Below are 8,415 nucleotides of genomic sequence, written 5' to 3'. Positions count from 1 at the left end.
CCGCAGCCTTCACAGGCGTTGCCGCCCGTGCCGCGCTTGCCGCAGTTGGTGCAGCACGGGTGCGCTTTGGCGAGACCGGCCGTCGGCTCGGGCCACTGCGTCTGCACCTTGCGGCAGATGGGGCACTTGGTCGCGTTCGCCTCGTCGTGGTTGACGTTCTCGAGAAGGCAGGTAAAGTGAAACTTGTGGCCGCACTCGCCCGTAAAGATGGACTGCCCAAGGGACTCGAACTCGTCGAGGCAGATGGGGCACTCCTCCTGGTCCATGAGCAGCGTCACCTTGTGGGTCGTCTCTTGGGGCGTCGCCGCGGCCTTGGCCTCGGTCGCCACCTTGACCAGGAACGGCGCAGCCTCGCGGAGGTCAAAGTCGCTGTGCGAGCGGACGAGCCGTGCTGCCATGGTCTCAAAACGGCAATCTCGGTGTACCTTCCGACCGCCTTTTATATTTTGAAAAGTACATACAACATGCAAGGTAGTTTTAAAAGAGTCGAGCGTAGTCGTTTTCGTCGAGTCGATTTCCGACTAGGAATTACGCGACGAATTCGTACACGCTGTTGGACACGTCAAGTCTGGACAAGGTCCAGCTCCATTAACAACCGTGCTACAGTAATAGGTCCTTGTCCTTCCATGTCCTTGCACCGTTCAAGGTGCTGCTTGCCGAACGAGACGTCTACGATTCATGAGGCCTGCCAGTCCGACGCGATCAGTTGCCGCCAAAAATCTGCGCCGATGCAGCCGTGGGTGCGTCGCAGCATTACGTAGCAGGCACTCCTACCAACCTCAACGTCGTCGCAGTGTGTGCAAGGCCGCACTGCCCGAACGAATTCTTGCCGCCTCTTCTCATCCGATGGCGTTCTGTACCTGTACAAATTAGCGCGGACAGCGGTCGTGCCCGAATGAATGATATCGCAGTGGTTTTACCGCGCCTTGCCAGCGCATACACACGCAGGCTACTACCACCAAGGTAGGGTCCTTGGACCACGCTGCTCATGGTGCACACGAGCAAAATACTGCGATTTTTGTGCGGGATCGAACCTCGAACCTCGACCCTTAAACTCGGGCAACCGATTCCAAGAGCAGTCAATACGTGCAGTGCTATATAATTATGTAGTGGCGGTGCCGTACCGCTGCAGCGTGGGCTACTCGCGGCCTTGTGGCTTGTAGTAAAAGGCGTGCTGGCGTGGACAAGCGTACTGCCCCGCCGGACTCCCGGGTGGAATCTTGACGTCGGTGCGGCACATGGTGCAGTGCACGGTGGCAGCCGACGTGGCGCGGGGGCGACTCTCCGCCGTGCTACTCGTACTAGTACTTGGAACTACGGGCGCCACGAGGGCAAAGACGTGTCCGTTGGGGCACTCCACGCGACCTCGAGCGCGCGTACTCACGAGAAAGTGTACGTGGCACATGTAGCACTGCAGCGCGACGTCGTCCGGCTCCCATGGTTGGCTTCGCGCCCGCGCCCGAGGTGTGTCGGCGAGCGAGTACCCGCAGTGATGGCACCACGGATCGCCGACCCCTCGCGTGCCGCAGTGGGTGCAGAACGGGTGGGCGTTGGCGAGCCCGCGTGTGGGCAAGGGCCACTGCGCTTGCACCTTGCGGCAAACGGGGCACTTGGTCGCATTGGCCAAATCGTGGTTGATGTTTTCGAGGAGGCAGGCAAAGTGAAAGGCGTGGCCGCACTCGGCTGTAAAGACCGACTGCGACAATAAGTCGTCGAGGCAAATTGGACAACTCGGCGGGCGCCGCGGCGTTCTGGTGCCGCAGAGAGATGGCTCTGAGCTCGCGCGCGCCGCATGCGGAGTGCAATTCTCAACTGCGACCGGTGGGTGCCGCATCGTATATCTTGTGTGCACCCAGTTGCTGTGGGCAATTTTTTTCCGGATAAGTATCCGGAACGACGTAGTTAGTCGAAACCTGTAGTCGGCGTTCGATTGAAGTCGACGTGGACGCGACTTGTGGCTTGTTATCGGGAAGATCATCGAAGCATGCACCCCGACCTCGGCGGCCTCTGTACGACCAAGACGACGCGCCTGCATGGAGGTGATGGCTCATGCGCTATGCTTATGTGGTAGACAAGACGCCCGTGACCTATGCGTACCTGTGCGGCACGGGCCTTGCGTCCGGGGCCGCGCTCTTCCTCGACCGCGCCCATGACCTGCCACTCGGTGCGACAACAGCCTCGTTGGCCCGCGTGGGCTCAGACTTGCTGCGTAGATCTCACGATGGTGACCCGCTACGGCCAGTACTGGCGGCTCCTCACGTGCCACTTTGGCTTCCAGAGGTGCATCTTCCTTGGATCATCATGCACATGCCCATGCTGCGTAGTGGCATGTCGGTGGCCTTTGGCATCTACCTCATCTTTCACTGCCGCCTCATCGAGCGCCAGGTAGACGCGTTGCTCATCCATGCTCGTCTCAATCACGTTGTCGCTCTCTAGTTTGGCTCCAAGAAGTTTGGCAGCTTTGTCGTTCTCGTGCTCCTCCTCTCGACGCTACTGCAAGCTGCGTGCTTGAAGGCCAAGGTGCTGCCATCGATCGCGAGCGGCCCGTATGCGTTCATTGGCGCGCTCATGGTCGTCTTCTACGGTACGACACCATGTTGACGTCGGTCATGCCGCATGATCCTCGTCCTCGATCGAGTAGGCAATGTGCCCAAGCTGCAGCCCGAGCTCTTTAGCGCGATGGGTCTTCACCTCTCGGAGAAAGCATCGACGTACTTTATGATGATCTTGGTACGTCCATGCGCGATGATTGAAGACTCGAGCGATCCTAGGTGTGCTTGCGCGGCCTCGACTCGGCGCTTCCGTTTGGCACTGGCGTGCTTGTCGGCGCCTTGTACCAGACGACGCCGCTCTCCAAGTTTCGTCTCCCGAGCTTTCTCGTGTGGTTTTTCGAGGTACACCAAGCCCGTAGCTTTGCGTCTCTCATGCGCGACTCAGCTCTTCGATGCGATCTTTGCCGTCGTGCCCATGAGTGTGGCTGCGCAGCAGCGCCAGCGCCAGCTCCAAGAAGCACAGCGCCGTCACGGCCACGCCCCCGCTGTACATACGACGCAAACCATGGGAGGTCCTCGGCTCACTTGTGTGTAGCCGAACGGGCAAGGGTTCCGTGACCAGCTCTTGCCGGGCATGGGCGGTGGCATGCCGATGCCGGTTGCGGTACACGCTTCGATCCTCCGTATCGCCCTATGTCATGCGGATGCTAGGCGCCGCCGTCTGATGCGGCCATCGCGACGCTCACGGTATTTGTTTCGTTTTTATCCCAATTTTGTCAAGTCGTCTTCATGCGTACCGTATCCTGACCTAGGCGCTCGGGTTTGAACGGGACCAAGCGATCGCGGCGCTGCGTGCGGCCGACAACAACGTCGAGGCGGCCGCCAACCGTCTGCTCAACGGCATGTAAAAGAGACAACATGTCGTGCATTCCAATGCCACTTTTGATCGTTCAGCACGCAAATCGACAAGGCTACATGGCCGCGTCCTTGCATAGAAAGTCTTCGACGGCGTGTTCGATCCAGACGGCTTCGGTCGCGGCCTCCAGCTCGGTCTTTTGACGCAGCTCGAGCGCCAGGCGCTCGTCCAACTGCTGCTTCCGGAGTGCCTCCACTTCTTGGCTCCGCTGCAGCTGCCGCGCGCCATTGACCGGCGCGCCGCTGCCCGAACGTTCGCGCGTGTGCTTTTCAGCGAGCGCCGCCGTCTCGAACGCTTCCTTCTCGGCCAGCGCCAGTGTCGCAAAGGCCTGCTTTTCGCCAAGTGCCGCGAGCTCGTGTGCGTGTTGCTGTGCGAGGGCCTTGGTTTTGAACTCCCACAGCTTGGCATTCGCGGCGGCTTCAAACGCGTGGCGGGTCGTCGCGCTCGGCGACGGCGGCGTCGATGGCTCGGTGGTTTCTTCGTGCAGTGCGTGTTTCTGCTGGATCGCGGCCCACTCGCCCTCTTGTTTGAGCTGCAGCGCGGTGCACTCGGAAGCGTGTTTGAGATGCAACGGCTGGAGCGAGTAGTGCTCCCGGAGCGCATCCCAGTTCATCTCGGCTTCGTTCTTGACCATGGTGTTCTTCCAAGGCACGCAAGTGACCGTTGCCATCAACCGAACAGAGAACGGACGCCCTTTCCCATATACTTCTTGTATCAACGCGCGAGGCGCCAGTCGGTCGGTCGACTGTTGGTTCGCGATGGTCGGTGGCCAACAGCGAGCGCTGAAATGGGCTTGGGCTGCGATGCCAGCACAGCGCAAGAAGGGCTGCTCCTTGACACGACCACAAAATTCCTCAGTGTGCATGCAGTCATCGCACGAGCCAAGGTGCTTTGTTTAGACCAAGTGCCCTCCTTGCGGCTTCGAGACTGTGCTTCTGCCTGTCGACAACTCGCGCTACCCGTTGCGTGGATGCAGTGAGAACAACGCGGCCGAGTAAATACGAGCTTTTGGTGTCCATGCCACGCGAGGTTCTATGCTACTAGCTACGTGCGCTGCAGCCAATGGACGACGGCGATCCCGACCAGCCTACACGGACGGCGATGTGAGGTGGCGAGACGGCACGGCGACGCACGCAAGGACGAGGTAGAGCGCCATGGTCTCGAGGCTTTCTTGGTACTGGATCGCGGGGGCTGTCGCGAGCGGCAAGACTAGCAAGATAAGAAATTCCTCAACCTATAGCAAGCTACCATGGCGTCAACGTACTTTCGCCGGTGCGGTTGAGCGCGACGCGGACGACGCCGCCGTACTCGCGCATGAGCTGCAGCGTGCTCAAGAGGCGGTCGCCGGTCTCGTGCGAGACAAAGACACTTGGCACAACGACGCTGGTCGAGTTGCCGTTGTCGGGCACCATGCGAATCGCCCACGACCTACCAGTTGTCGTCGTGAGACGACGGGTTGGCGATGGGAGCCGACTCGTTGCGCGGGCGAGGGTAGTTGTCCATGACGATGACGGCTTTGGCGTGCGCGCGCTGCGCTTGCAGAATCTTGAACGCAAAGTTGCAGCCGCCTCGCTGCACCAACGCGACTTTACCCGTGAGGTCCTGCCGCAGCGGCCGGCACCCGTCGAGTGGCCGCGCTAGAATGCCACGTCGTCCTTGCATCCAAAGAGGCAGACGGGGCACGTCGATCGATCGTACCTGCCACGAGCTCGAGGCCGCTGTACTCGTCTGCGTTGCCGACGCGTCGGCCAAACCGGGCGTGGCTGCATGAACAAGGTATGAGCAACGAGGAGGCTGCGCGGAGATCACGTACATGTGGCGTAGCGTCGCACAGCATGGCCTACACGCATGCAGCATGAGCGTCCGGCCACGCGCATGATCGTGCGTACTCTTGGACGACAAGCGCCGACGTCAGCGTTGAGAGGACCGCGACGACGGCGACGAGCATCGATCGCATCGCTTGCTTGTCGGTCGCCTCGTGGCGTCTATCCACTGGCCTCCGGATACAAAACCTCCGGATAACAGATGTGGGATATCGAGGTGGTGTGAAATAGCACACGTGTGAAAATCCCTTTCCCACGGCCGTCGCACGTATCCGGAACCTTGCGGAAGGCGACCACAATCCCATTTCCACGACCAAGACAAGAACGAAGATGCTGATGCTCCTCCGCCGCCATGGCCTGCGCGCCCGACGCTTCTGCAGCGCGGCGCCGACGCCGACGACGCTCACGATCGGCGACGTCCTCGCTGAGCGCGAGAAGGTCTTTGCCAACCTCGACTCTGCATCTGCCGGCGAGATCCACCCGTACTTTGACCGGTGGCAGTCAATCCAGCACGACGTAGGCGTGCGACTGCATCGACCTGGCCTCAGCACATGCGCATGTAGGCGCCTGTCCACAGTGCGGTCGATCTGATGGTGCAGCGCAACATTGGCTCGCTCATTGTGACGCAAGGTATCCGACGACGACGCGTCTATGCACACACGTCGTTGTGCTCATGGACGCGGCTATGATGGTACTAGAGGGCCATGGCATCGTGGGCATCGTCACGGAGCGCGATGTGATGAAGAAGATGGCGCCGCACGACGACGACGACGAGTCGCACATTGTGCAGGACATCATGTCGAACCACATTTTGTGCATTGACCCGTCGACGACCGTCATGGAGTACGCGTTCTTCTCATCCTGGACATGGATGCTGTCTCATCCGAATGCTGCTGCTAGAGCCTTTGCGACGATGACCAAGGAGAACATTCGCCACCTCGCCGTCATCCACACGGACATGAAGCAAAAGGTCACCAAGGGCCATGTACCCATCGATGCGATGCGGAGTGTTCTCTCGATCAAGGTGCGTCTTGTCTCTTTGTTCTGTGCGATCGCCACGTCATCGCCTCACGAAATTGCATTTGTATAGGACATTCTCAAGGAGTATGCCAACGACGCGGCCAAGAAGAAGGCGAGCCTCGTGCCCGAAGGCGCCGAGATGGCGGTGCCGCTGCCAACAGCCGACGCCAAGCCCGCTGCGGACGCCGCGCCTGTCGCGAGTACGCATATCGCTCCCATCTCGCCTCTCACGCTCTGCCTGGAATCCTAGTCACGGCGGGCTCGCTCCTCCGCAAGAAGCACGAAAAGATCAAGCTCATCCTCAACTCGCGCATCGACGACAGCGTGTCGGTCGCCGAAGCGGTCCGGGAAATGGTATATTGCACCAATCCCATGGACGCTCTTCGAGGAAGACTGACTAGGCCCGCCGCAACTTTGGTGCGGTCCTCATCATGGACGACGAACTCCACGTGAAGGGCATCTTTACTGAGCGCGACTACCTGACCAAGGTGCTCCACCCCAAGCTCAACGCGCACGACGTGCTCGTCAAAGACCTCTGCACGAAGGGGGTCTTCACGCTCAAGAGCGACGCGACGCTTGAGACGTGTGTCCACGAAGCCGCGATCCAGTACAGTGTGCAGGCTACAATAGTCCAAGTGGTTTTAAAAGGAATGTTCTAGGAACTTTCGCCACTTGCCGGTCGTCGACGCCAAGGACGATATTGTCGGCGTCCTCTCGGTCAAGGACGTGGTGCGGGAAATCTCGCGCGAGTTCAAGAGCACGCAAGGCTACTGGCTCATGGAGTACTTCAAGTCCAAGATGGAGCCCAAGACGGAAGCGCCCAAGGTCGATGTTGTTCCGCCGCTGGCCCAGCCGCTTGTCGAGCCGCCCGTTGAGGCAACCAAAAAAGAGACGCCCAAGTCCAGCGCCTCATAAGCACGACGACCTCCGACGACAGTCCATCGGTTCGATTCGGTTCGATTCGGTTCAATTCGGTTCGCGTTAAAAAGCAATAGAACACATTTCAAGCGCTCGATTCCATTCGAGCAGTGCATCCCACCACCATCGGCATGGCGCAGCGCGAGGTCTGCATCGGCTGCGACCGCCCGCCCTGCGTGTGCTACTGCGACCTGCTGCCGTCGCCGCGCCTCTCGCCGGGCTTCCGCATCCACTGCGTACAGCACCCGAACGAGGCGAAGCGCAAGGCGCTCTCCAGCGTGCCGCTGCTCGCCCATGCGCTCGACAACTTTACGCTCGAGGTCGCGGACGTGGCCTCGGCGCCGCCGCCCGACGATCGTCGTCAGCGCGTGCTGCTCTTTCCAGGCCCGACGGCGACGCTCCTCTCGCCGCGTGCAATCGCCAACCTCGAGCTCGTCGTCGTCGACGGCACGTGGAAAGAGGCCAAGCGCATCGTGCATATGAGCCCGAGCTTGCAGGCGCTGCCGCGGGTCTTGATTGCGTGCGACAGCGCGAGTTTGTACGGCACGCTGCGCAAGGAGCCCAAGGACGGCTGCGTCTCGACGCTCGAAGCGGTCGCGCAAGCCATCACGGTGCTCTCGGGCGATGCGGCGATCCAAGCCACGCTCTTGTCGCTCTTTGGGTCGGTCGTCGGCCGGCAAACGGCGTACGTCGACGCCGGCAAGCAGGCGAACGCAGCCTACTACAACGGCGTGCCCAAGCCCGAGCGAACGCGGACGCTCGCCTGCGCCAAGGTTGTGGACGAGGCGATGGACGCCGACGTGCGTGAGTACGTTTTCTACATGACCGAGACGCGCCTCGATGGGTCGAGCCGGTGGCACTTGGTCGGCGACGCGTTTCGGAGCACGTACAGTGCGGCCATGCGCCTCTGTGTCGAGAGTAATATTGCGCGCAAGCGAGGCGACCGGATCGGTGTCGTGCTCAAAGCGACGTACGAAAAACGCTCGGCAAGCACCTACGTTCCGAGTGTCGAAAGTTAAAACAGACAAGTTGTCCACTGTATCCAGTCGACTCTCTACTGCGTACTCGTCGTACTAGTGTGCAAGGCACGTGGTATCGGAAGCGTCGAGGAGTTCTCGATCGAAGCGAGTCAGTACTGTGACCATGAGACAGGCAGTCGCCGACCTCAGTGCGATCGACACGCCGCTTACTCAGCGTTGAGTGACAGCGCAATCAATACCACTGGAGAGGTCATTGTTGGTACAGG

The 8,415-nt window shown here is 60.4% G+C and overlaps 7 protein-coding genes across 7 annotated transcripts in view; 3 read left to right on the top strand and 4 right to left on the bottom strand.

Annotated features, from left to right (window-relative positions):
- The window catches only part of SPRG_21099 (hypothetical protein), a gene marked incomplete at both ends in the record, with an annotated part of 763 nt that extends 365 nt beyond the window's left edge, over positions 1-398 (bottom strand). Inside the window, one exon of the mRNA XM_012351178.1 lies at positions 108-398. Within this exon, the coding sequence (XP_012206568.1) occupies positions 108-398 (291 nt within the window). The remainder of the gene's footprint in view (positions 1-107) is intronic.
- Positions 399-1,109: 711 nt separating this feature from the next.
- On the bottom strand, positions 1,110-1,834 carry SPRG_12180 (hypothetical protein; the record flags this gene model as incomplete). Its single annotated transcript, XM_012351148.1, has 1 exon — positions 1,110-1,834. The coding sequence occupies one exon, from the start codon at positions 1,832-1,834 to the stop codon at positions 1,139-1,141; it is 696 nt and encodes a 231-aa protein (XP_012206538.1). The 3' UTR covers positions 1,110-1,138.
- Positions 1,835-1,918: 84 nt separating this feature from the next.
- SPRG_12179 (hypothetical protein) lies at positions 1,919-3,400 on the top strand (the record flags this gene model as incomplete). The annotated part of the gene is made up of 11 exons (XM_012351147.1): positions 1,919-2,009; positions 2,072-2,164; positions 2,214-2,280; positions 2,325-2,385; positions 2,437-2,584; positions 2,642-2,730; positions 2,772-2,894; positions 2,938-3,039; positions 3,088-3,156; positions 3,204-3,239; positions 3,305-3,400. The coding sequence occupies exons 1-11, from the start codon at positions 1,985-1,987 to the stop codon at positions 3,398-3,400; spliced, it is 909 nt and encodes a 302-aa protein (XP_012206537.1). The 5' UTR covers positions 1,919-1,984.
- A 63-nt stretch (positions 3,401-3,463) lies between these two features.
- Positions 3,464-4,060, bottom strand: SPRG_12178 (hypothetical protein; the record flags this gene model as incomplete). The annotated part of the gene is made up of 1 exon (XM_012351146.1): positions 3,464-4,060. Exon 1 carries the CDS (start codon positions 4,040-4,042, stop codon positions 3,464-3,466), a length of 579 nt encoding a protein of 192 aa, XP_012206536.1. The 5' UTR covers positions 4,043-4,060.
- A 392-nt stretch (positions 4,061-4,452) lies between these two features.
- SPRG_12177 (hypothetical protein) lies at positions 4,453-5,356 on the bottom strand (the record flags this gene model as incomplete). Its single annotated transcript, XM_012351145.1, has 7 exons — positions 4,453-4,495; positions 4,542-4,617; positions 4,673-4,836; positions 4,883-5,045; positions 5,107-5,171; positions 5,222-5,248; positions 5,298-5,356. The coding sequence occupies 7 exons, from the start codon at positions 5,354-5,356 to the stop codon at positions 4,453-4,455; spliced, it is 597 nt and encodes a 198-aa protein (XP_012206535.1).
- Positions 5,357-5,538: 182 nt separating this feature from the next.
- SPRG_21098 (hypothetical protein) lies at positions 5,539-7,287 on the top strand. Its single transcript, XM_012351177.1, has 8 exons — positions 5,539-5,747; positions 5,795-5,861; positions 5,930-6,074; positions 6,132-6,255; positions 6,322-6,451; positions 6,502-6,605; positions 6,653-6,858; positions 6,911-7,287. Exons 1-8 carry the CDS (start codon positions 5,562-5,564, stop codon positions 7,164-7,166), a joined length of 1,218 nt encoding a protein of 405 aa, XP_012206567.1. The 5' UTR covers positions 5,539-5,561; the 3' UTR covers positions 7,167-7,287.
- On the top strand, positions 7,232-8,216 carry SPRG_21097 (hypothetical protein). The gene has a single exon (XM_012351176.1). The coding sequence runs from the start codon at positions 7,301-7,303 to the stop codon at positions 8,186-8,188; it is 888 nt and encodes a 295-aa protein (XP_012206566.1). The 5' UTR covers positions 7,232-7,300; the 3' UTR covers positions 8,189-8,216.
- Positions 8,217-8,415: the final 199 nt, after the last annotated feature.

The sequence above is a fragment of the Saprolegnia parasitica genome, assembly GCF_000151545.1.
Source record: "Saprolegnia parasitica CBS 223.65 unplaced genomic scaffold supercont2.75, whole genome shotgun sequence".
NCBI classification, from domain to species: domain Eukaryota; phylum Oomycota; class Saprolegniomycetes; order Saprolegniales; family Saprolegniaceae; genus Saprolegnia; species Saprolegnia parasitica.
This window is presented reverse-complemented; position numbering and strand designations above follow the sequence as displayed.